The sequence below is a fragment of the Coregonus clupeaformis genome, chromosome 12 (genome assembly GCF_020615455.1).
Source record: "Coregonus clupeaformis isolate EN_2021a chromosome 12, ASM2061545v1, whole genome shotgun sequence".
Taxonomy (NCBI): domain Eukaryota; kingdom Metazoa; phylum Chordata; class Actinopteri; order Salmoniformes; family Salmonidae; genus Coregonus; species Coregonus clupeaformis.
Genome location: NC_059203.1, coordinates 60921754 through 60947086, shown reverse-complemented (window position 1 = coordinate 60947086; position 25333 = coordinate 60921754). Strand labels below are relative to the sequence as shown.

The 25333-nt window shown below is 42.9% G+C and overlaps 1 protein-coding gene across 1 annotated transcript in view; it reads left to right on the top strand.

The window, feature by feature from the left end:
• LOC121578699 (protein phosphatase 1 regulatory inhibitor subunit 16B-like) overlaps window positions 1–25333 on the top strand; it is a 118862-nt gene that overhangs the window by 51491 nt on the left and 42038 nt on the right. The window contains exon 3 of the mRNA XM_041893089.2: window positions 13783–13853. Within this exon, the coding sequence (XP_041749023.2) occupies window positions 13783–13853 (71 nt within the window). The remainder of the gene's footprint in view (window positions 1–13782; window positions 13854–25333) is intronic.

The following is a 25333-nucleotide window of genomic DNA, read 5'->3' as shown; positions in this document are numbered from 1 at the left end:
TCAATTTCTTAGCTTTTACATGCCACATGAATGACTATGGTGGTGACAGGTTTCAGGGACAATTCCTCACACCACCACATGGAACAGGTAGGACAGGCTCCTGTAGCTTTCCCCTGTGAATACACAGCAATACACTCATTAGCTACAGAACTATACAATCCAAGAATCAAGATTTAACATTGTCATATGTTATAATAAAAAAAAAAACATTGTTTGACGATACCTAGCTAGCTAGCCAAGTGTGTTGTACTTGTATATTATGCCTACTTTGGCATAGCTAACGTTAGCAAAGTTAGCTACACCATGGTTAGCTAGCTATCTATGTTATTTTTTTAAAGAATAATGGGCAAATGTGGCACAATCCAGGTGTGGAAAGCTCTTAGAGACTTAACCAGAACGACTCACAGCTGTAATCACTGCCAAAGGTGCTTCTACAAAGTATTGACTCGTGTGTGGATACGTAAATAAGATATTTATGTTTTTCATTGTCGATAAATTGGCAAAAATGTACCGAACGGTTGCTGGATCGAATCCCCGAGCCGACAAGGTAGAAATCTGTTGTTCTGCCCCTGAGCAAGGCAATTAACCCCAAACAACAACTGCTCCCCGGCCGCCGATGACGTGGATGTTGATTAAGGCAGCCCCTCGCACCTCTGATTCAGATAGTAAGAAAGTGACGCAACTGCCAGTTACTGGTCTGAGGTATTTTTATTTATAGTGCAGGTGCAGAACCGTCTACATCAGTGGTTCCCAACTCCAGCCTGTAGTACTCCCAACGGTACACATGAGTTCTCTGCTTAGAAGTGCGTTATGTGATGACCTACGAAGCGTCGGCCGGTGCTCTGTTCAGAGGTGGTAAGTACTCTTGGCTCGCAAATGTTAGACAATCCTATGTGTGTGTCCGAGGCTTTATATACTCTTCTCCCTGTGGTGGTGTGGTTTTTTGAAAACCAGAACAAGATTAACCTTACACACCTACAGTCCTTTGAAAATTAAACCCCTCCTACCTTCAGAGTAGGACTAATGCAGTGTGGACTAAGAGATTGCACCAATTGATGGTAAATAAGCCCTATTGGAGAGAGAAGGGTTCCGTCCCAAATGACATCCTATGCACTACTTTTGACCAGGGCCCTATTGGAGAGACATCGAGCTTAGTCACTTGTCTCAGGTTACTGCATTTTCTGCTTGGTTTCCCTAATGTGGTGATTAGTGTATATACAATTAAAGTCTGTTAATAGCTGCTCATATGGGGTTAATTATATCAGTGTTATGCTAATTATACCAACCAACGACCTACTAAAACCAATGACACACATACACACAATGTCATATCACATACTGTCGCAGGCTTATTCACAAAGTGAGGTCCATACGAGAGAGAGAGAGAGAGAGAGAGAGAGAGAGAGAGAGAGAGAGAGAGAGAGAGAGAGAGAGAGAGAGAGAGAGAGAGAGAGAGAGAGAGAGAGAGAGAGAGAGAGAGAGAGAGAGAGAGATTTAATGTCCACTTGGTTCTGTATGCTCTCCCTACAAACACAGCGGTTAGTTTAGATAACAGGAAGGGTGTGTCAGACTTCCTTCTGTGTTTGTTTTATCGCTTTGGAAGCATCTAGCCCCTCCCCCTCTTCCCTCCATCGGAATGTAGCGACACCCAGGAAGACATTTTGGACATTCCATACAATAATTACCATTGCAACCCCCAATCAGAGATTCCTTTATATGAGAACTGTAGAAAGTCCCTGTGTCTTCTCTCCCCCATAAGTGTGTGTGTGTGTTTCCGCTGTTTTCACTGACAGAGACAGTGTGGTCTGCTCTGCTCTCCCATGGGCTGACGGGTGTGGAACATTTGCACCAACAGATAGGAATCAGTTTGATTCATCACCTCCAACTCTCCTCTTTAATCTATCGCTCTCTCTACCTCCTGTTATTTTTTCAGCCTTCTAACTTTCCCTCCCTGTCAAATATAGAGCTTTTATTAGTTTAAGTATGCACTTTCATTTCTAGAAATGAAAAACTAGAACCGTAGAGTGAGGATCCTATCTCGAGATACTGTAGTTGTGTAGTGTCGTCTTGTATCGCATTGTGTCGTTTTGTTTGTTTGTTTTGTTTGTTTGTGTGGGTGTACAGTAAGTGCACATTAAATAGGTTGAGACAAAGCTAAGAACAGCAAGGCAGTGATTCATACCCTCATCGTTAACACATAATTTATGTCTGAATGGATTGAATGGATAAGAAGCTATAATTAGGCAATAAGGCCTGAGGGGGTGTGGAATATTGGCCAATAGGGCCCCACAGTGGATGCGTCATAATACCCATAAAACATAGCAGTCAAACACGGAAATGGTTCCATACGTTTTTTCACCATTCATTTTTCCCTTAGGAATTTTAGACAAGGTCTGTAGGGTTTCCCTGGCGTGATGTTTTGATAAATGTGTAAATCTCTCTCGGACAAAGTGACTTTTATCAGGGGACTTTTATCAGATTCTAAAATGCTAATTAGCATCAAAGTAGACATCATGCAAGACTACAAATCCCTACAAGCTCGCACGTCATCTCTAGCTGACACCTTTGCTTACAGCTAGCTAGCTACTAGCTACCTTGATCGAAAATGAAAGATATATTGACCATTTTAATTTACTGTTCCATATTTTATTTAACTAATATTTGTTGGCTTATTTATGCATTTGGTCTTGTGTCTTGTACAGAATACTATCCTTGTTGCAGTCAGGTATTTACAATCTGCCGTGAATACTAGACTAGTTATTATTTAAATTTTTTTGCTAGTTAGCTCCATATTAGCAACAGCCTTATTTTACCACATACTCTTCTCCTTCAGCTGGTCGAGGTCTATATTTAATCCCTTAAAATGTCTTCCAACAATATGAACATGGTGTCAAAATGCACTGCTGTATTAAAGCAATTCAGAACTAACTTGTTGACATGTTCTGTTGCAGATTCAAAGCCAGATTAACTAATTGCGGAATGTATCCATAATCATGAATGAATAAGCATAAGGTAGGTTTAATATACAATGCTAGGTCAACTCCAGCAGAATGAGAAACACACTTAACAGACTCAAAACAAGGAAGACATGCCTAAACGCAGCTATATCAACACCCAGGTCCATGCAGCACATTTACCACAGCATTCAGTTTGAACCCCAGAATAAGCAGGAGGACAGAATTACACAGGTGAAGAAAAGGTAGCAAAAACAGTACACCACAACACTTTTAAGGCACTTACAAACAGGCCGCGGTAAGCGGCGAAGGTCTCATAGACTTCAATTGGAGTAGGGTGGCGGGCGGCAAAATGCAAGCAGTTTTGCAGGTGGCGTGGTTCGTGGTGCTCGCTTTGGCTCGAGGCGCCAACATATTCAATTAAGTCTTGAGCGGCTGCCGTGCATGGTTGACCAATGAGCAGAGTGCATCTTGTCAACCAATTAAACAATGTTTTAATGACAACATTTGAGCTGACAACAACCGGGTCCACTGGTCTCTACACACGGTAGGCGGATTTTCTCGTGGTTCAATTGCCGTTTATCACAGCCCGTGGGTAAGGGCTTTTAAACGTGTTTTTAAAGTCTAGATGTTATCAAATCAGGAAAAGAACAAGTGACTGAAGCAGCATATGGAAAATGGGTGAAGGTAGGGTATGTTTATTGAGATAAGATGGCGTTCCAAAGTGTCCGAAGTTGAGGGACCATGAGGCATAAAAGGCATAGTGTGGAATAAGGGGTAGCTAGAGGTATGGTTGGCCATGGAATAAACATAAAATGGGGTGCTGGTGCGCTTCTGCACCCCTTTTTAGGTCGTTGTCACAAATATCCGGCCCATGTCCAGTCATACTCGGGGTCTCAGTGTGTGTCCCTCGACGTCATTCCGTCTCAGTTGCAGCATTCAAATTGTGGTCATCTTGTGTCGGTGAATCACAACATCAAATATGATGAGTGATCACAGCATTTCCTTAAAGTGAGCCATACACAATACAACTTCAGCTTTGAGGACAGCATTTTGTTGTGTGTGGATGATGGAAGAATCCTGAACGACGACACAGATAATATGTGACTGTGTTTTCCATGCATCGGCATGACAGAACAGCTACGTCTGGTAAGACAGGGGTGGGTGTGTGTGTCTATTTGTCAATAACAGCTGGTGCTGTATTTCCTACCACAATCCGATGCTGGCCATAAGCAAACAAGAAAATACACATCCACAAGTGGCGCACCTAGTGGCCGGGGACTTTAATGCAGGCAACCAGAGGAAGAAAAAACTAGACCACCTTTATTACATTTATAATTTAGTCATTTAGCAGACGCTCTGCACGCAGAGATGCATACAAAGCTCTCCCTCGCCCTCCATTTGGCAAATCTGACCATAATTCTATCCTCCTGATTCCTACTTACAAGCAAAAACTAAAGCAGGAAGTACCAGTGACTCGCTCAAATACGGAAGTGGTCAGATGACGCAGATGCTACGCTACAGGATTGTTTTGCTAGCACAGACTGGAATATATTCCGGTATTCATCCAATGACATTGAGGAGTATACCACCTTAGTCAACGGCTTCATCAATAAGTGCATCGACGACATCGTCCCCAAAGTGACCGTTCGTACATATCCCAACCAGAAGCAAAAGGGAAACACAGCCGCGAGCTGCCCAGTGACGCTTCGAGGCAAGCAACACTGTAGCATGCATGAAAGCACTAGCTGTTCCGGATGACTGTGTGATCACGCTCTCCGTAGCCGATGTGAGCAAGACCTTTAAACAGGTCAACATTCACAAGGCCGCGGGACCAGACGGATTACCAGGACGTGTATTCAGAGCATGCATGAACCAGCTGGCAAGTGTCTTCACTGACATTTTCAACCTCTCCTTGACCGAGTCTGTAATACATACATGTTCCAAGCAGACCACCATAGTCCCTGTGCCCAAGAAAGCTAAGGTAACCTGCCTAAATGACTACCGCCCCGTAACACGTCGGTTGCCATGAAGTGCTTTGAAAGGCTGGTCATGACTCACATCAACACCATCATCCCGGAAACCCTAGACCCACTCCAATTCTCATACCGTCCCAACAGATCCACAGAAGACGCAATCTCAACCGCACTCCACACTGCCCTTTCCCACCTGGACAAAAGGAACACCTATGTGAGAATGCTCTTCATTGACTACAGCTCAGCGTTCAACACCATAGTGCCCACGAAGCTCATCACTAAGCTAAGGACCCTGGGACTAAACACCTCCCTCTGCAACTGGATCCTGGACTTCCTGGCGGGCCGCCCCCAGGTGGTAAGGGTTTAGCAACAACACATCTGCCACGCTGATCCTCAACACTGTGGCCCCTCAGGGGTGTGTCCTTAGTCCCCTCCTGTACTCCCTGTTCACCCACGACTACGCGGCCTAGTACGACTCCAACACCATCATTAAGTTTGCTGACAACACAACGATGGTAGGCCTGATCACCGACAACGATGAGACAGCCTATAGGGAGGAGGTCAGAGACCTGGCAGTGTGGTGCCAGCACAACAACCTCTCCCTCAATGTGAGCAAGACAAAGGAGATGATCGTGGACTACAGGAAAAGGTGGGCCGAACAGGCCCCCATTAACATCGACAGGGCTATAGTGGAGCGGGTCGAGAGTTTCAAGTTCCTTGGTGTCCACATCACCAACAATCTATCATGGTCTAAGCACACCAAGACAGTCGTGAAGAGGGCACGACAACACCTTTTCCCTTCAGGAGACTGAAAAGATTTGGCATGGGTCCCAAGATCCTCAAAAAGTTATACAGCTGCACCATCGAGAGCATCCTGGCCGGTTGCATCACTGCCTGCTATGGCAACTGCTCGGCATCCGACCGTAAGGCGCTAGAGAGGGTAGTGCGTACGGCCCAGTACATCACTGGGGCCAAGCTTCCTGCCATCCAGGACCTCTATACTAGGCAGTCTCAGAGGAAGGCCCAAAAAATTGTCAGACTCCAGTCACCCAAGTCATAGACTGTTCTCTCTGCTACCGCATAGCAAGCGGTACCGGAGCACCAAGTCTAGGTCCAAAAGACTCCTTAACAGCTTCTACCCCCAAGCCATAAGACTGCTGAACAATTAATCAAATGGCCACCAGGACTATTTGCATTGACACCCCCCTCCCTTTGTTTTTACACTGCTGCTACTCACTGGTAATTATCTATGCATAGTCGCTTTACCCCTACCTCCATGTACAAATTACCTCGACTAAGCTGTACAGCCGCACATTGACTCGGTACCGGTACCCTCTGTATATAGCCTTGTTATTGTTATTTTGTGTTACTTTTTTATTTATTTTTTACTTTTGTTTATTTAGTAAATATTTACTTAGCTCTATTTCTTGAACTCCATTGTTGGTTAAGGGCTTGTAAGTAAGCATTTCACGGTAAGGTCTACAGCTGTTGTATTCGGAACAAAATTGTATTCGATTTTTTATTTTATTTTATTTATTACAGACAGAAATACTCTTCAGTTTCATCAGCTGTCCGGGTGGCTGGTCTCAGACAATCCCGCAGGTGAAGAAGCCGAGGTCCTGGGCTGGCATGGTCTGTGGTTGTGAGGCCGGTCGGTTGGACGTATACTGCCAAGTTATCTAAAACAACGTTTTTATGGCTTATGGCAGAGGAATCAACATTAAATTATCTGGCAACAGCTCTGGTGGCCGTTTCTGCAGTCAGCATGCCAATTGCATGCTCCCTCAAAACTTGAGACATCTGTGGCATTGTGTTGTGTGACAAACTGCACATTTTAGAGTGGCCTTTTATTATCCCCAGTACAAGGTGCACATGTGTAATGATCATGCTGTTAAATCAGCTTCTTGATATGCCACACCTGTCAGGTGGATGGATTTTCTTGTCAAAGGAGAAATGTAAACAGATTTGTGCACACAATTTGAAATAAATAAGCTTTTTGTCGTGGTCAAAAGTTTTGAGAATGACACAAATACTAATTTTTCACAAAGTCTGCTGCCTCAGTTTTGAGGATGGCAATTTGCATATACTCCAGAATGTCATGAAGAGTGATCAGATGATTTGCAATTAATTGCAAAGTCCGTCTTTGCCATGAAAATGAACTTATTCCCCAAAAAACATTTCCACTGCATTTCAGCCCTGCCGCAAAAGGACCAGCTGCCATCATGTCAGTGATTCTCTCGTTAACACAGGTGAGAATATTGAGGACAAGGCTGGAGATCACTCTGTCATGCTGATTGAGTTAGAATAACAGACTGGAAGCTTTAAAAGGAGGGTGGTGCTTTAAATCATTGTTCTTCCTCTGTTAACCATGGTTACCTGCAAGGAAACACGTGCCGTCATCATTGCTTTGTTCAAAAAAGTGGATGTCAGAGCAAAAACCAAGCCATGAGGTCGAAGGAATTGTCCGTAGAGCTCCAAGACAGGATTGTGTCGAGGCACAGATCTGAGGAAGTGTAACAAAAAATGTCTGCAGCATTGAAGATCCCCAAGAACACAGTGGCCTCCATCATTCCTAAATGGAAGATGTTTGGAACCACCAAGACTTCCTAGAGCTGGCCGGGGAGGTGACCAAGAACCTGTTGGTCACTCTGACAGAGCTCTAGAGTTCCTCTGTGGAGATTGGAGAACCTTCCAGAAGGACAACTGTCTCTGCAGCACTCCACCAATCAGGCCTTTATGGTAGAGTAGCCAGACGGAAGCCACTCCTCAGTAAAAGGCACATGACAGCCCGCTTGGAGTTTGCCAAAAGGCACCTAAAGACTCTCAGACCGTGAGAAACAAGATTCTCTGGTCTGATGAAACCAAGATTGAACTCTTTGGCCTGAATGCCAAGAGTCACCTCTGGAGGAAACCTGGCACCATCCCTATGGTGAAGCATGGTGGTGGCAGCATCATGCTGTGAGGATGTTTTTCAGGGGCAAAGTACAGGATTGAGGCAAAGATGAATGGAGCAAAGTACACCATTCCATCTGGTTTGGGCTTAGTGGGACTATCATTTTTGTTTCAACAGGACAATGACCCAACACACCTCCTGGCTGTGTAAGGGCTATTCAACCAAGAAGGAGAGTGATTGAGTGATGCATCAGATGACCTGGCCTCCACAATCCCCCGACCTCAACCCAATTGAGATGATTTGGGATGAGTCGGACCGCAGAGTGAAGGAAAAGCAGGCAACAAGTGCTCAGCATATGTGGGATCTCCTTCAAGACTGTTGGAAAAGCATTCCAGGTGAAGCTGGTTGAGGGAATGCCAAGAGTGTGCAAAGCTGTCATCAAGACAAAGGGTGGCTATTTGACGAATCTCAAATATAAAATATACTTTTTTGGTTACTACATGATTCCATATGTGTTATTTCATAGTTTGATGTCTTCACTATTATTCAACAATGTAGACAATAGTAAAAATAAAGAAAAACCCTGGAATGAGTAGGAGTGTCTAAACATTTGACTGGTACAGTATATATACAGTATTTACAAATCGAAACTTGGAGTCAAAGTAATGTTGTGATATATAACTCTATTGATTTCTTCCCCCATCACTATTGCCTACTAGCTATACTAATGATCTGCTGTCCAGATGGTAACAGTAAACAGATCAATGTCTTCCCGCAGTAATGCAAGCACACTGACTCGAGAGAGGATGCTAATCAGTTAATCTCTGAAACCTCTCAGAAGCCAGACCAAAATATTACAGCTAGCTAGGGTAGCTACAAGTCAAGTAGTACTTGAAGTAGGCTACCCACCCCTGACCAACAGACACAAACAAACATTATGAAGAATGCCTAGCTTTACCATCTAAGTTAGCTAGCTAGTTAACTAGCGACCTAGACTATTGGTTTATAAAAGCCAAAGAAAGAAACTTGTTTTTATGAGTTTCTAATGCATTTAAATGGCTAGACAAATAGACGGCTAATGTAGCCATCTGGCCAGGCTAATGTTGCTAACTAGCTAACCATGAGCTATCTCTCTGCATAACATGTATAGTGTACATTTAAAACTTGCCCAAGACACTTTACAGAATTGTCAATTCAACAAATGTTGCAAATTTATTCATTACTAAATTTAGCCAACATTGGATGGTTAATCCAGAGATTCTTGCCTTTTCCTTGATTCGCCAGTCTGGTGAGTGACGTGAAGCTTGAGACAGGCATTTGTAGTTCTGTATGATAGCCACATTAACAGATAATTAGCATTTAATTCTCGGGTGGTAAATACAGTAAAATATATTGGTTAAAATCACCTTGTCCGAGAGAGGTTTACACGGTTTTCAAAACGTCACGCCAGGGTAAATCTACACAAAACACAGCCATTATTTTAAGTGTTTTTAAAATCCCCTATTGGAAAAATGTACGTGTTTGACCGCTAGGTTTTATGGTTATTATGACTCATGCTGTGGTACTCTATATACCACAGCTACGGGCTGTTCTTATGCACGACGCAAAGCAGAGTGCCTGGTGACAGCCCTTAACTGTGGTATATTGGCCATATACCACAAACCCCCAATGTGCCTTATTGCTATTATAAACTGGTTATCAACATAAATAGAACCGTAAACAACTAGTTTTGCATCATACCCGTGGTTTATTGTCTGTTATAAACATGGCTGAAATGCTGTTTCAGCCAATCAGCATCCAGGACCCAAACCATTAACCGGTTTAAAATCAAGCATAAACTATCCTAAAACGTTGTTTGCATCCGACAGACAGTAATAATATAATAATATGCCATTTAGCAGACGCTTTTATCCAAAGCGACTTACAGTCATGCGTGCATACATTTTTGTGTATGGGTGGTCCCGGGGTTCGAACCCACTACCTTGGCGTTACAAGCGCCGTGCTCTACCAGCTGAGCTACAGAGGACCACAGTCAGATGGACCCAGAGGGTAAATCAAAGACCATGTTCTGTTCTTCTAGCCTGGTCTTAATGGACACTCTCCCTAGACGTCCCTTCTTCCATTTTGAAAGATGTTTTCTATTCTTCAGTTCATAAACAATTTTAGCTGTTTGTCCAGCAGAATTATTTTTTGTTTTAAAAATGTTGCTGTAAGGTTGTGAAATGAGACAGCTTGACAATGAGACCGGCAGATACTATTAGGCAGGTGCCACTGCGATTTAGATGTAAACGTTTGAACACGTCAAAAAGACAGGGCAACCACTGATGGGCTTTGGCTGACTGCAGGCAGGAATGTCCACTAAAATACTTATTTAAACACACTTACTAGAGGTCTTCACGGGTTCCCACCTGGAACTGATATATATATTTTTAAATATAGAGACCCGTTCCGAACGTACCCGTGGACAACTAGACCCGTTCCGTATAGACGTGGTTGGATCTAGTCCCGGTCCAATCCGAGTGAGGGAAGCAGCAGAAAATGATTTTTTAAAAGCTACTTTATTATCCGTAGCTGATAAAACACGAGAAGAGGGAGAGAGAGGTCCGGCTCTAGCAGACGGGGGAGGGGCCGTACTGTGAGCGAGTGACACTGGGAGGAGGGAGGGACTAGAGACAGCAACCAACCAAGCCGACTCGCGCTATAGTAGACTAATAGCTGCCATAGCTAGGTTATTTATCATCAAATAAGATTACGTAGTACCTGTCTTGACTGCATCAAACCGGGAGAAGCTACTTAAGCTAGCTAACGTTAGCTAGCTAGGCTAACTGAGGCTGCAGTGCATGCGCTTTCTCATCCTACAGTTACCAATAACAACTCCATTCAGAATATTAAGTAGCAGCCTACCTGTTGGCTCTTGGTCGTGTTGCCTATCCTTCTCCTTAAATTTTTACTTCCGTCATTTGAATTCCATCTTCCATTGATTAGATATTTGCCACACATGGAGGCACTATGACTGTAGCCTATTGCCGCTTTGATGACTTATGATTGGCCAACAACAAGCTACACATGCCACGCTCCACTCTTGTGAAAAGCAAGAGCAGAAGCATAAATTATTACATTTCTCTCTCTCTCTACTGCAACAGTCACGTACGGATCTGTACGGGCCCTTCTGTCAAGTCAGTTCAAATTACACATACCCGAGACCCGTGACAATCATATCAGATCTGACCCAGACCCGTGACATTATTTAGAATTCTGGATCAGGACCCGCTCGGCTCCCGGATTGGGTCTTGGGTATTTGGGTACAGGTGCATCCGTGAAGACCTCGAATAGCTGACAGCTTAGGAAAATAAAACATAATTTCTTGATTGCATTAAGTGGGGCAGATGGTTAATATGTTAATGGTATCTCTAATCAGTCAAGGGCGAATCTTAACTTCCACTGAAGTCAAATTTTCACTTAGTCATGCATTGATGTCAGTGGAAATGAAAATTCTGATTCACCGCTCAGTGATTACAGTAAAAACACTTTCTAGTCAGGGTGGCAAGACGCAGGGTGCTCCGCATGTTGTGTTGGAGATACAGCGGCTGTGAGAAGAGATTAGTATCTTTCTAATCAGTAGCTGAGCATGGGTACGGGAAGGTCAGAGGTAGTGTGTCAGTAACAGGAATCAGTGAGGATGGGGATGCTGAGGAGGGCAGCAATGCCCTGGAGGCCTTAGACAAAATCAGCTGACAAACTGGGAAGTGTAGGTTAGGTAGTGTGTATTGTAGGCCTACAGCGTACTGTACTGGGAGAGAGTCAAGCTGAGGTGAGAAACAGGGAGGGGTGTGTGTTTACGTATCGTGTGTGTGTGGAGCTGCTGGGGAGTTTTGGCAGTTTAAAAGACAGATACCCTGTGGGGAATTAGTAATGTGTGTGATAATTATCATCCCCAATCTCCTCTTCCTGCTCTCTCTCTCTCTCTCTCTCTCTCTCTCTCTCTCTTTTCTCTCTCTCTCTCTCTTTTTCTCTCTCTCTCTCTTTTTCTCTCTCTCTTTTTCTCTCTCTCTCTCTCTTTTTCTCTCTCTCTCTCTCTTTTTCTCTCTCTCTCTCTCTTTTTCTCTCTCTCTCTCTTTTTCTCTCTCTCTCTTTTTCTCTCTCGCTCTCTCTCTCTCCCCGAATCCCCCTCTCCCTCCGAACATCGCCCTTCACCCCCCAGCTCATCACAGCACCCACCCCAGAGTTATGCCCATTTCTGGGTCTGGTTTGTTTCCGTTATTAAAAAAGCAGATCAGGCAAAGCTGCCAAAACTGAGGATAATGATGTGAAAATTAACCCAGAAAGATCAGCCTGTCTGTCGGTCTGTCTGTCAACTATGTTGTTCAGCTCTCCTCACGCTGGTTATACAGTATATTCTGTACGGTGCATCAGATCCAGGGGCTTAAAGAACACACGTACGCCCACCCACGCACACATGCACGTACACACACACACACACACACACACACACACACAGGAAGGGAACAATAATCATCCAAAAGCCTTTACATCACCTGCTGTACTGTCCAACCAAAGTCACTATGGTGATAACATCCTGACCTTAATTTATGATTTTAATAACATTCACTTCTACTCAAATGAATTCTAGTAATATGATAATCTACAATTAATGGCTTCTGGGTAAATGTAAGGGGTAATCCAGCAGAAAGAGGGCTGGCGCTACTCTACCAGTATAGACATTTAGTACCCTTGTATGAAAGCCTGGTGTGGTCTGCACACATGGTTTGTTCTGAAAGCGTTGTAAGGTATTAAGAATGGTCTGTGTGATAACGTCTAATTCGAATCTGAAAGCATAGTATGGTATTGAGAATGGTCTATGTGATAATGTCTAATTTTATCTGGAAGCATAGTATGGTATTGAGAATGGTCTATGTGATAATGTCTACTTTTATCTGGAAGCATAGTATGGTATTGAGAATGGTCTATGTGATAACATCTAATTTGGTCTGAAAGCATAGTATGTATTGAGAATGGTCTATGTGATAACGTCTAATTTGGTCTGAATGTATAGTATGTGTTGAGAATGGTCTATGTGATAACGTCTAATTTGGTCTGAAAGCATAGTATATGTTGAGAATGGTCATGTGATAACGTCTAATTAATTTGGGGCACCACTTGTTCGTTATTAGTCAACAAGAAACTATAAAATAGTTACAATTATCACATGATATAATCTGAAGGCAGTTCAGTACTTTTAAGTGACAAGGCAATGCATTCTCGGAGAACAGTAGATACTGTATCTACTTTATCTAAAACAAAGAAGATGTATTAAGGGATAACCAGGGTTAAGCAATGAATGTACAGGATGAATGATTAATGAAAATGTTGGCAAAATGGTCAATGGAATCAAACTAAGAAAGGAAGGGAAAAGGTGTAGGATATTTCTATAGCATTTGATGAAACTGACAAAAGACAAGCAGATATTTGAAAGTCCTAAACGAACAGAGACAGGTACAGTATTTCTTGGAGACAGCCTAATAATAGAGTAACAGATTCAGATTTACATGCTCACAGTCAAATCAAGGAAATGTTTTTGAGGCACTTTGTGTACAGTCCATCGATTGGCTGACATCCAATATCCTTGGCTGAGCTGTAGTCATCATCACTGTTTGTCGGGACCCTGCTGGGTCTATTTCTCCTACTGGCTGGTTCAATCATGGGCTGAGTGTCCTGGGCATTGTCCTATACTGGAGGTTTGAAATGAGCAAACGGGGGGAAGGACAACTCCTGCTGGGAACTTGCTGTGAGTGGCCCCCCTCTTCTTAGGTTCTCTGGCCAGTGAAGAGACGCCCATGTGTATTGTCATTGTTCTTGTTGTCTGGCGTGGTTGTGTTTTGTCAACGCTGTTCTACAATGGTTTGTTAATGTATTGTAATGTGTTGTCCTCTCTGTTTCTCTCTCGCTCTCTGTGTTCCAGTGCGCTACCTGCTGAAGAACAATGTCAGTCCAGACCTGTGCAACGAGGACGGACTCACTGCCCTACACCAGGTGAGTTTATGTTCCTCTGTCCCTGGTCTCTGACCATGATCAACCATATAAATAGTTAGACACAAAGTCCCTCAATCCACAGATTTTTCAGTGGCAGTAATACTGGAGGTCCAAACAGTTATCCCCAGTCTCTGTCTGTCTCTCTCTAAAACCCAGGACACCAGGCAATAACACACTTTAAAAAAAAAACGGGTTAACCGGCACCATCAACTGGTTAAAAACCGCTTAAATGTCCCAAAACGTTATAGTATAAAATAAACATGGTTGAGAGATCAGTCTGTAGTGAATCTGCCTGGTGGTGTAATGTGTGATTGAGCTGGTGCCAGAAAACCAGCTTTGCCCTCCAGCCCTTCAGCTCAGAGTCAGTCTGCCTGCCTGCCTACTTGTCTTTCTGTATGTTCACAGCACCAGATAATCTGCACTCTTAGGATATAAAACTGTGTGTGTTCGGATTTTTCGTTATTTAGCCCTCCGAAAAGGCTCACCAGGAAGCACACAATGTCATGACTCGTGTTTTGTCCTTCATTTTATTTTATATCAAATGACCACAGGTAATAAACCTGAAATACAACAAACAAATAATGACAATATATTATTCAAATATATAATGTAAATATATTATTCAAATAATATAATATAATAATAATGTAAATAATGAAAATCAAATAAGCCTGCAACACCATCAAAAATGTGGCAAATCTGGCTTAAACAACATTGACTACATCACCCAGAATGCCTAGCGCCAGAGGAGCATGCGCACAGTGACTCTGCCGTCACTGGTTGCTATGGACGCTGTGACAGGACATAGAACCCATGCCACCACATGCCTCGTCCAAAGGATTTACACACGCACAAACGCAACATAACGCGGCACTCCACCATGGATCAACGAACCAAACCACCGCTATCACCACCGCCACCAGAAACCAGCAGAGTGCTCCGAACAATCAGCACAACGCAAATGGCTGATAATGCTATACAGCATCTGGGTCGCTGAGCTACCGCACCCAGCGAGCTACAAGTTACTCTCGGCCAACTAACACCGACACAGTGAGGTAAACGTTCAGTGCTCAAACATATAGGTGACTTAAACATTAATGCTAGACTGTGAGTAGTTCGCAGTTACATACCAACGGGCTGTGTGCTCCTGATGATTGTCTGCGGTGAAATGATAACCAGCTGCCATAATTTAAGTCTCTAGTGAATCTGCGGATGCGCACATAACGTAACATACAGTGGGGGAAAAAAGTATTTAGTCAGCCACCAATTGTGCAAGTTCTCCCACTTAAAAAGATGAGAGAGGCCTGTAATTTTCATCATAGGTACACGTCAACTATGACAGACAAAATGAGAAAAAAAAATCCAGAAAATCACGTTGTAGGATTTTTTATGAATTTATTTGCAAATTATGGTGGAAAATAAGTATTTGGTCAATAACAAAAGTTTCTCAATACTTTCTTATATACCCTTTGTTGGCAATGACACAGGTCAAACGTTTTCTGTAAGTCTTCACAAGGTTTTCACACACTGTTGCTGGTATTTTGGCCCATTCCTCCATGCAGATCTCCTCTAGAGCAGTGATGTTTTGGGGCTGTCGCTGGGCAACACAGACTTTCAACTCCCTCCAAAGATTTTCTATGGGGTTGAGATCTGGAGACTGGCTAGGCCACTCCAGGACCTTGAAAAGCTTCTTACGAAGCCACTCCATCATGCCCGGGCGGTGTGTTTGGGATCATTGTCATGCTGAAAGACCCAGCCACGTTTCATCTTCAATGCCCTTGCTGATGGAAGGAGGTTTTCATTCAAAATCTCACGATACATGGCCCCATTCATTCTTTCCTTTAGACGGATCAGTCGTCCTGGTCCCTTTGCAGAAAAACAGCCCCAAAGCATGATGTTTCCACCCCCATGCTTCACAGTAGGTATAGTGTTCTTTGGATGCAACTCAGCATTCTTTGTCCTCCAAACACGACGAGTTGAGTTTTTACCAAAAAGTTATATTTTGGTTTCATCTGACCATATGACATTCTCCCAATCCTCTTCTGGATCATCCAAATGCACTCTAGCAAACTTCAAACGGGCCTGGACATGTACTGGCTTAAGCAAGGGGACACGTCTGGCACTGCAGGATTTGAGTCCCTGGCGGCGTAGTGTGTTACTGATGGTAGGCTTTGTTACTTTGGTCCCAGCTCTCTGCAGGTCATTCACTAGGTCCCCCCGTGTGGTTCTGGGATTTTTGCTCACCGTTCTTGTGATCATTTTGACCCCACGGGGTGAGATCTTGCGTGGAGCCCCAGATCGAGGGAGATTATCAGTGGTCTTGTATGTCTTCCATTTCCTAATAATTGCTCCCACAGTTGATTTCTTCAAACCAAGCTGCTTACTTGGTTACTCTGCTTATTGCAGATTCAGTCTTCCCAGCCTGGTGCAGGTCTACAATTGTGTTTCTGGTGTCCTTTGACAGCTCTTTGGTCTTGGCCATAGTGGAGTTTGGAGTGTGACTGTTTGAGGTTGTGGACAGGTGTCTTTTATACTGATAACAAGTTCAAACAGGTGCCATTAATACAGGTAACGAGTGGAGGACAGAGGAGCCTCTTAAAGAAGAAGTTACAGGTCTGTGAGAGCCAGAAATCTTGCTTGTTTGTAGGTGACCAAATACTTATTTTCCACCATCATTTGCAAATACATTCATAAAAAATCTACAATGTAATTTTCTGGAAAAAATATTATCCATTTGTCTGTCATAGTTGACGTGCACCTATGATGAAAATTACAGGCCTCTCTCATCTTTTTAAGTGGGAGAACTTGCACAATTGGTGGCTGACTAAATACTTTTTCCCCCCACTGTATCTGAGCATCTAAGAAACTTAAAGAAATCACTCGTTCCCCATTTAATTGAACACATCAGACCCATTTGCTTCTCTTTTATCTATTTATATATATATATATGTATTTATTTTTTTCTGAGTGAGCTAGAAGTCTCAACAGTGTGTGTTCTGAGCCTTCTCCCCAAAATAACAGCAACTAGCGTGTGTGTTATTAATGAGTTGTTTCATGCCATGCTATTGTACCTGCAGTGTTGGGCTCCCACTGTGTGTGTGTGTGTGTGCCTTCCTGTGGGTTTGTCTGAGGTAGTGTTATTAATGAGTTGTTCCAGGCCATGCTATTATACCTGCAGTGTTGGGCTCCCACTGTGTGTGTGTGTGTGCCTTCCTGTGGGTTTGTCTGAGGTAGTGTTATTAATGAGTTGTTCCAGGCCATGCTATTATACCTGCAGTGTTGGGCTCCCACTGTGTGTGTGTGTGTGCCTTCCTGTGGGTTTGTCTGAGGTAGTGTTATTAATGAGTTGTTTCATGCCATGCTATTGTACCTGCAGTGTTGGGCTCCCACTGTGTGTGTGTGTGTGCCTTCCTGTGGGTTTGTCTGAGGTAGTGTTATTAATGAGTTGTTCCAGGCCATGCTATTGTACCTGCAGTGTTGGGCTCCCACTGTGTGTGTGTGTGTGTGTGCCTTCCTGTGGGTTTGTCTGAGGTAGTGTTATTAATGAGTTGTTCCAGGCCATGCTATTGTACCTGCAGTGTTGGGCTCCCACTGTGTGTGTGTGTGTGCCTTCCTGTGGGTTTGTCTGAGGTAGTGTTATTAATGAGTTGTTCCAGGCCATGCTATTATACCTGCAGTGTTGGGCTCCCACTGTGTGTGTGTGTGTGCCTTCCTGTGGGTTTGTCTGAGGTAGTGTTATTAATGAGTTGTTCCAGGCCATGCTATTATACCTGCAGTGTTGGGCTCCCACTGTGTGTGTGTGTGTGTCTTCCTGTGGGTTTGTCTGAGGTAGTGTTATTAATGAGTTGTTCCAGGCCATGCTATTGTACCTGCAGTGTTGGGCTCCCACTGTGTGTGTGTGTGTGCCTTCCTGTGGGTTTGTCTGAGGTAGTGTTATTAATGAGTTGTTCCAGGCCATGCTATTATACCTGCTGTGTGGTGTGCTCTCGTTATGACACGGGACATTCATCAATGCAGTCCGGCACACACCTTGGCTCCGTCTCAATTCATGTTTCCTCAATTCTTCAAATCCCGTCTCCTCGCCGCTTCTCAAAACGAATTGGACCCTTAAGGCGTCAGCATGCTTCAGTTCAGCTATCGGCTAGCCGACTTCGAGCAAGTGTGCTCGCGTGCTCCCTAAAAAGACGTTCGCTTGAAAAACAAACAAAAAAAGTGCGAATGCGGCAATATTACCCCGGGACAGTAGAGGGTGATAAGCTTATAATAGCCATCTACGGTTCACAATGGTGGATATAGGGGCATACGGCCGAGAGAGCTATGGTGGAGTGTTTCAAGAGTTCTTTTGGGTCCAAACTGCTGCAGAAGACCCTTGATTTACCACCGCCAGCTGTCCTGCAAGGTACCACAACGCCAACTCCTCATGTTTTCCTTCAGCTTTCCCCCTACATGAGAACCTCATACGCCCTTATCCAGGTATGTTGATAATAGAACGTTGGAATCAGTTTCACTTTTCTATTTCTCATTTCCCTTGTTACTGCATACATGTATGCACCTCTTTATAATAAATCCCATTTAATCAAGCCTTTTGGAATATGGTTCCTGGAAAATTATATGGTGTTTTTGTTATATATATATATATATATATATATATATATATATATATATATATATACACACATACAGTGCATTTGGAAAGTATTCAGACACCTTGACTTTTTCTACATTTTGTTACGTTACAGCTGTATTCTAAAATTGATTAAATTGTTTTTTTCATTCATCCATCTAAACACAATACCCCATAATGACAAAGCAAAAGCAGGTTTTTAGAAATGTTTGCAAAAAAATTAAATAACAAACTGATATCACATTTACATAAGTATTCAGACCCTTTACTCAGTACTTTGTTGAAGCACCTTTGGCTGCGATTACAGCCTCAAGTCTTCTTGGGTATGACGCTACAAGCTTGGCACACCTGTATTTGGGGAGTTTCTCCCATTCTTCTCTGCAGATCCTCTCTAGCTCTGTCAGGTTGGATGGGGAGCGTCGCTGCACAGCTGTTTTCAGGTCTGTCCAGAGATGTTCAATCGGGTTCTAGTCCAGGTTCTAGCTGGGCCACTCAAGGACATTCAGAGACTTGTCCCGAAGCCACTCCTGCGTTGTCTTGGCTGTGTGCTTAGGGTCATTGTCCTGTTGGAAGGCAAACCTTTGCTCAGGAGCAGGTTTTCATCAAGGATCTCTCTGTACTTTGATCTGTTCATCTTTGCCTCAATCCTGACTAGTCTCCCAGTCCCTGCCGCTGAAAAACATCCCCACAGCATGATGCTGCCACCACCATGCTTCACCGTAGGGATGGTATTTGCCAGGTGATGAGTGGGGCCTGGTTTCCTCAAGACGTGACGTTTGGCATTCAGGCCAAAGAGTTCAATCTTGGTTTCCTCAGACCAGAGAATCTTGTTTCTCATTGTCTGAGAGTCCTTTAGGTGCCTTTTGGCAAACTCCAAGCGGGCTGTCATGTTTATTTTACTGAGGAATGGCTTCTGTCTGGTCACTGTACCATAAATGCCTGATTGGTGGAGTGCTGCAGAGATGGATGTCAGTCTGTAAGGTTCTCCCATCTCTACAGAGGAACTCTGGAGCTCTGTCAGAGTGACCACCAGGTTCTTGGTCACCTCCCTGACCAAGGCCCTTCTCCACCGATTGCTCAGTTTGGCCAGGCGGCCAGCTCTAGGAAGAGTCTTGGTGGTTCCAAACTTCTTCCATTTAAGAATGATGGAGGCCACTGTGTTCATGGCGACCTTCAATGGTGCAGAAAGTTTTTGGTACCCTTCCCCAGATCTGTGCCTCGACACAATCCTGTCTCAGAGCTCTACGGACAATTCCTTTGACCTCATGGGTTGGTTTTTGCTCTGACAAGCACTGTCAACTGTCAAAAATCATGTCAAATCAATTGAACTTACCACAGGTGGACTCCAATCAAGTTGTAGAAACGTCTCAAGGATGATCAATGGAAACAGTATGCACCTGAGCTCAATTTCCAGTCTCATTGCAAAGGGTCTGAATACTTATGTAAATATGGTATTTCAGTTTTTCATCTTTAATACATTTGAAAACATTTCTAAAAACCTGTTTTCGCTTTGTCATTATGGGGTATTGTCTGTAGATTGAGGATTTGTAAAAATGTAATCCATTTTAGAATAAGGCTGTAACGTAACAAAATGTGGAAAAAGTCAAGGGGTCTGAATACTTTCCGCATGCACTGTATAATATACAGTGTTGTCCCCTTCCCTTTTTCCACATTTTGTTACGTTACAGCCTTGCATATATATACAGTACCAGTCAAAAGTTTGGACACACCTACTCATTCAAGGGTTTTTCTTTATGTTTACTATTTTCTACATTGTAGAGTAATACTGAAGACATCAAAACTATGAAATAACACATATGGAATGATGTAGTAACCAATAAATTGTTAAATCAAAATATATTTTATATTTGAGATTCTTCAAAGACCAAGTGCATATTATGGCAAGAACAGCTCAAATAAGCAAAGAGAAACGACAGATCCATCATTACTCTAAGACATGAAGGTCAGGCAATCCGGAAAATTTCAAAAACTTTGAAAGATTATTCAAGTGCAGTCGCAAGAACCATCAAGCGCTATGATGAAACTGGCTCTCATGAGGACCGCCACAGGAAAGGAAGACCCAGAGTTACCTCTGCTATAGAGGATAAGTTCATTAGAGTTACCAGCCTCAGATTGCAGCCCAAATACATGCTTCACAGAGTTCAAGTAACAGACACATCTCAACACCAACTGTTCAGAGGAGACTGCGTGAATCAGGCCTTCATGGTCGAATTGCAGCAAAGAAACCTGATTTGAGCTCTTTGGTTCCAACCGCTATGTCTTTGTGAGACGCAGAGTAGGTGACCGGATGATCTCTGTATGTTTGGTTCTCACCGTGAAGCATGGAGGAGGAGGTGTGATGGTGCTTTGCTGGTGACACTGTCTGTGATTTATTTAGAAATCAAGGCACACTTAACCAGCATGGCTACCACAGCATTCTGCAGCGATACGCCATCCCATCTGGTTTGCGCTTAGTGGACAACAGGACAATGACCCAAAACACACCTCCAGGCGGTGTAAGGGCTATTTGACCAAGAAGGAGAGTGATGGAGTGCTCCATCAGATGACCTTGCCTCCACAATCCCCTGACCTGAACCAAATTGAGATGGTTTGGGATGAGTTGGACTGCAGAGTGTAGGAAAAGCAGCCAACAAGTGCTCAGCATATGTGGGAACTCCTTCAAGACTGTTGGAAAAGCATGTTTCATGAAGCTGGTTGAGAGAATGCCAAGAGTGTGCAAAGCTGTCATCAAGACAAAGGGTGGCTACTTTGAAGAATCTCAATATAACATTTATTTTCATTTGTTTAACACTTTTTTTGGTTACTACATGATTCCATATGTGTTATTTCATAGTTTTGATGTCTTCACCATTATTCTACAATGTAGAAAATAGTAAAAATAAAGAAAAAATGAATAGGTGTGTCCAAACTTTTGACTGGTACTGTGTGTGTGTGTGTATGTATGTGTGTAATATATGTCTGTGTGTGTATGTATGTGTATATATATATATATATATATCTGACATTCTCTTGTTACCTCTCATTCACAGGTGTCCATCTCAATAAACCTGGGCGTACCTGAAACTACCACCATTCTCATTGTCAGAGTCAGAGAATGCATTCGGCATCATGGCTTCAAGGATGAGGATTCATGATAGATGCACAGACTCAGTTATTTGTGTGCACTGTGAACCAGTAGAGTTTTAATCTTGTTAAAATGAAACCTGAATCTGGGACGTCTCAGTGTGAAGTAATTTAGATTAGATTGAACTATACCACAAGTAGAAGAAAGTCTGTGGCACACAGCTTTTGTCATCATTGTCAGCACTTGATGTACAAATAGAATGCATTGAAACACCTTGTATTGAGATGAAGAAATGCAAACCTTTATTCTTGCTTCTGAAAGGAAACCACAATACAAAAGTGTCTGCTGAGAACAGAAGTAGAGCTCAATAAATCACCTTATAGTTGAAGACTAGTGCATCATAAAAGTGCATTTAAATTACTTAGGAACTGTGCACACTTTGGAGAGGTGGATGTGGCCACTTGGAGACACCAGTTACTGTAGACCTCACTCAAACCCTTGTCATTTTTTTAGTCTTATCTTGCACCTACCCCACATTTCCCAGGAATATTCTTATCATGTTACTGAATGTATCCAGAGTATTTTCAGATTTTGTTAACAACAAATGCGACGAAAATTACAGTAATTGTAAAATTCACATACAATGAACAGTGTAATGTTTGGATTCAGTCTTGTGTCAGGTGAACTTTTGTGTCCTCACCTTTGGTCTAATAATTATCCCATAATCTCGAAACGGTTCCCTTTCAATTGCTACCATGGTTATGCATTTCATATTTCTTCTGTGAGAAACATTTCAATTTAGACCTATACATACAGGCCAATTCCCACGAGTGTAAAGGGTTAATCATATTAATGAAATTGGAGCTTATTTCCGTATGTTCCAAGGCAGACCAGAGAATACAGTATGACCATTCTAGTCTATCAGAAGCGTTTTATGCATCGAGAGATAAAACCCAAGGAGCTGTTGTTTCTGATGAAGCATTTAGGATATTAATAGTCGACTGAGGTTATCCTAGGATAAACGTTTTTTTAACAAACCCGCTTTGGTCCTGATCATTTTTCATTTATAGAAGGTGTTGTAGGTGAGAGATTCAGCACAGTGCAGTGCCTTTCTCAGGCTGATCATCTCGAACATATTGTATAATTTATGTAGCTCTCTGCTCTGTCTTGTTCTCTGTCTGTCCGTCTGTCTGGCACCACTGGGTGATGGGTGGGTGGCACCACGTCTTCTCTCTCATGGAAAATAAATGAATGTCTCTCTCTCTCAACTTCATTTCCTGTGAGGTTGGTCATAAGAAGACAAGAGTGGGCGACTTCAATTTCATTTTCTGAGTTTATATGTTCCGCTAGTCTGTCAGCATCATATAAATATAGTAACTCGTTTCATTTCTATGGTCAGCACCGCACCTCAAAGTGTGTGTGTGTTCATTATTTATCTGTTCTATTCTCTCCCTGGCACATCATTCTGGACCATTGGTGGCATGTCTCGACTGAGGGGACTGGGCCTCTTGGTCAGTGACAGGCCTCTATATTGGAGCACAATGATTTTTGATTTATTTATTGGGTTAGAAAAGACTTGTACATATAGATAAATAGAATACATTAGATCCAAGAGGATAACATGAAAGTATCATATAACAACTTACATCCAATATGGTCCTTGAAAGGAAAATATGACCAATTGACCACACATGGACATGCATGAAGAACACACACTAGCTTTGTGTTATTTTAAACCTGCTGCAAATACTGTGAAAGTCCGTGTGTGGGTGGATGGATGTGTGTGTGTGTGTTTTTTTGGTGGCTGTGGGTTGGTTGGTTCTTCTATCCTTGTGGGGACCTAAAATCCTCAGAAGTCACCACAAGGATAGTAAAACAAGGAAAATTCAACCTCATTTCCCATGTCCCCATGAGGACAAAGGCTATTTTAAACTTAGGGGTTAGGAATTAGGGTAAGGGGTTAGTGGTTAGGGTTAGGAGTTTGGGTTTGGGTTAAGGTTAGGATTATGTTTAGGATTAGGGGTTAGGGAAAATAGGATTTTGAATGGATATTTCTTTTAGGTCCCCACGAGGATAGAAGAGCATTGTGTGTGTGTGTGTGTGTGTGCGCGTGTGCGCACGCATGCTACCGGGCTCATCTGAAGTGACGCGACACCAATTTCAGGTGTCATATAATCCAGCTGGCTTTGTATAATCACTGATAGATCCACCAGAGGTATTCTCCTTCACGCTTGATGATTAGTGCACTGGAATCTGAGAATTTGACACGGTTATGCCCTGTTAATCAGTGAGTTTGAGTGCTTTCATACAAGTGTCACATCGAGTAAAGAAAAGCCTGTCAATCTCACTTGCTCCCAGAATAAAAGAGCACTAGAGTAAAGTACTTAAGTAAAAATACTTTAAATTACTACTTAAGTAGTTTTTGGGGGCATCTACTATTTGTATTTTTGGCAACTTTTACTTTACTACATTCCTAAAGAAAATAAATGTACTTTTTACTCCATAAATGTTCCCTGACCCCCAAAAGTACATTTTGACAGGAAAATGGTCCAATCCACACACGTATCAAGAGAACATCCCTGGTCATCCCTACTGCCTCTGATCTGGCAGACTCACTAAACACAAATGCTTTTTGTAAATTATGTCTGAGTGTTGGAGTGTGCCCCTGGCTATCCGTCAATAAAAAATTTAAATAAATTGTGCCGTCTGGTTTGCTTAATATAAGGAAGTTGAAATGATTTATACTTTTACTTTTGATACTTAAGTATATTTAAAACCAAATACTTTTAGTAGTATTTTACTGGGTGACTTTCACTTTTACTTTTACATTTTCTATTAAGGTATCTTTACTTTTACTCAAGTATGACAATTGAGTACTTTTTCCACCACTGTAAAAGAGTGACCCAGGAGTGCTTTGGAATGTTTTGCTATTATACCACACAACAGTACCATACCCCAGTATTCCATACTCTGAATCCTTCCAACTAAACAAACACTGAAGCCATATTTAGTTGGCTTACACCTTTACTGTACCGTACATCAGCCTTGCTCTCTCCTCTCTTCACCTAGTCTCAGATATCCCCGACCTTGGAGCAACGTAAGCCTATAGGCTTTTCTCTGACATTTCTCTGACAGTACCCAACAAATCACAAGTTTGGCTAGGCGGGGCTTAAAATGCGGCCGGGAATTGTGCTCATGTTTCCTAGGGCAGCAAGCGGATACGGCAGTGACGTTACCAGTGAAGCGCTTCCCATTTCCGACTCGTCCTCTCTGTCCCAACTGATACATTCCCGGTAGCAAAGCATCTGTCTAGAGACTACGCTTCACCAGGCCCTTCATTAACTCCTAGCCACCCAGTAACACAGTCCCCCTGTCTTCCAACCCACAGTTTATGTATTCCACTCCGTACTACAAACCAAACACTGACTCCATAATATTATTTTGTTAGCCTGGACCTTTACAGTATGTCAGCCTTGCTCTCCTCTCCTCTCTTCCCCTTCCAACCAACCTTCCAATCCGTACAACCCACAGCCAGAGCCCAGTAACACAGCCAGTGTTGTTATCCACACACACAGATGCATAATCTGCCTCTTTGTGAGGCAGGCCTTCGTGTCTAAATACTTTGCATGGGGAGTTATGAAAGACACATTATTTCATTCCCCGGTCGGTTCATTGTCTTAGCGCAGGCAGAGGGCCGGGGGAGGCAGACTACAGGGGAATAACAGGGAAAGGCTAGGGAGATTAGCCTAACAGCTAGTGTGTGGGTTCAAA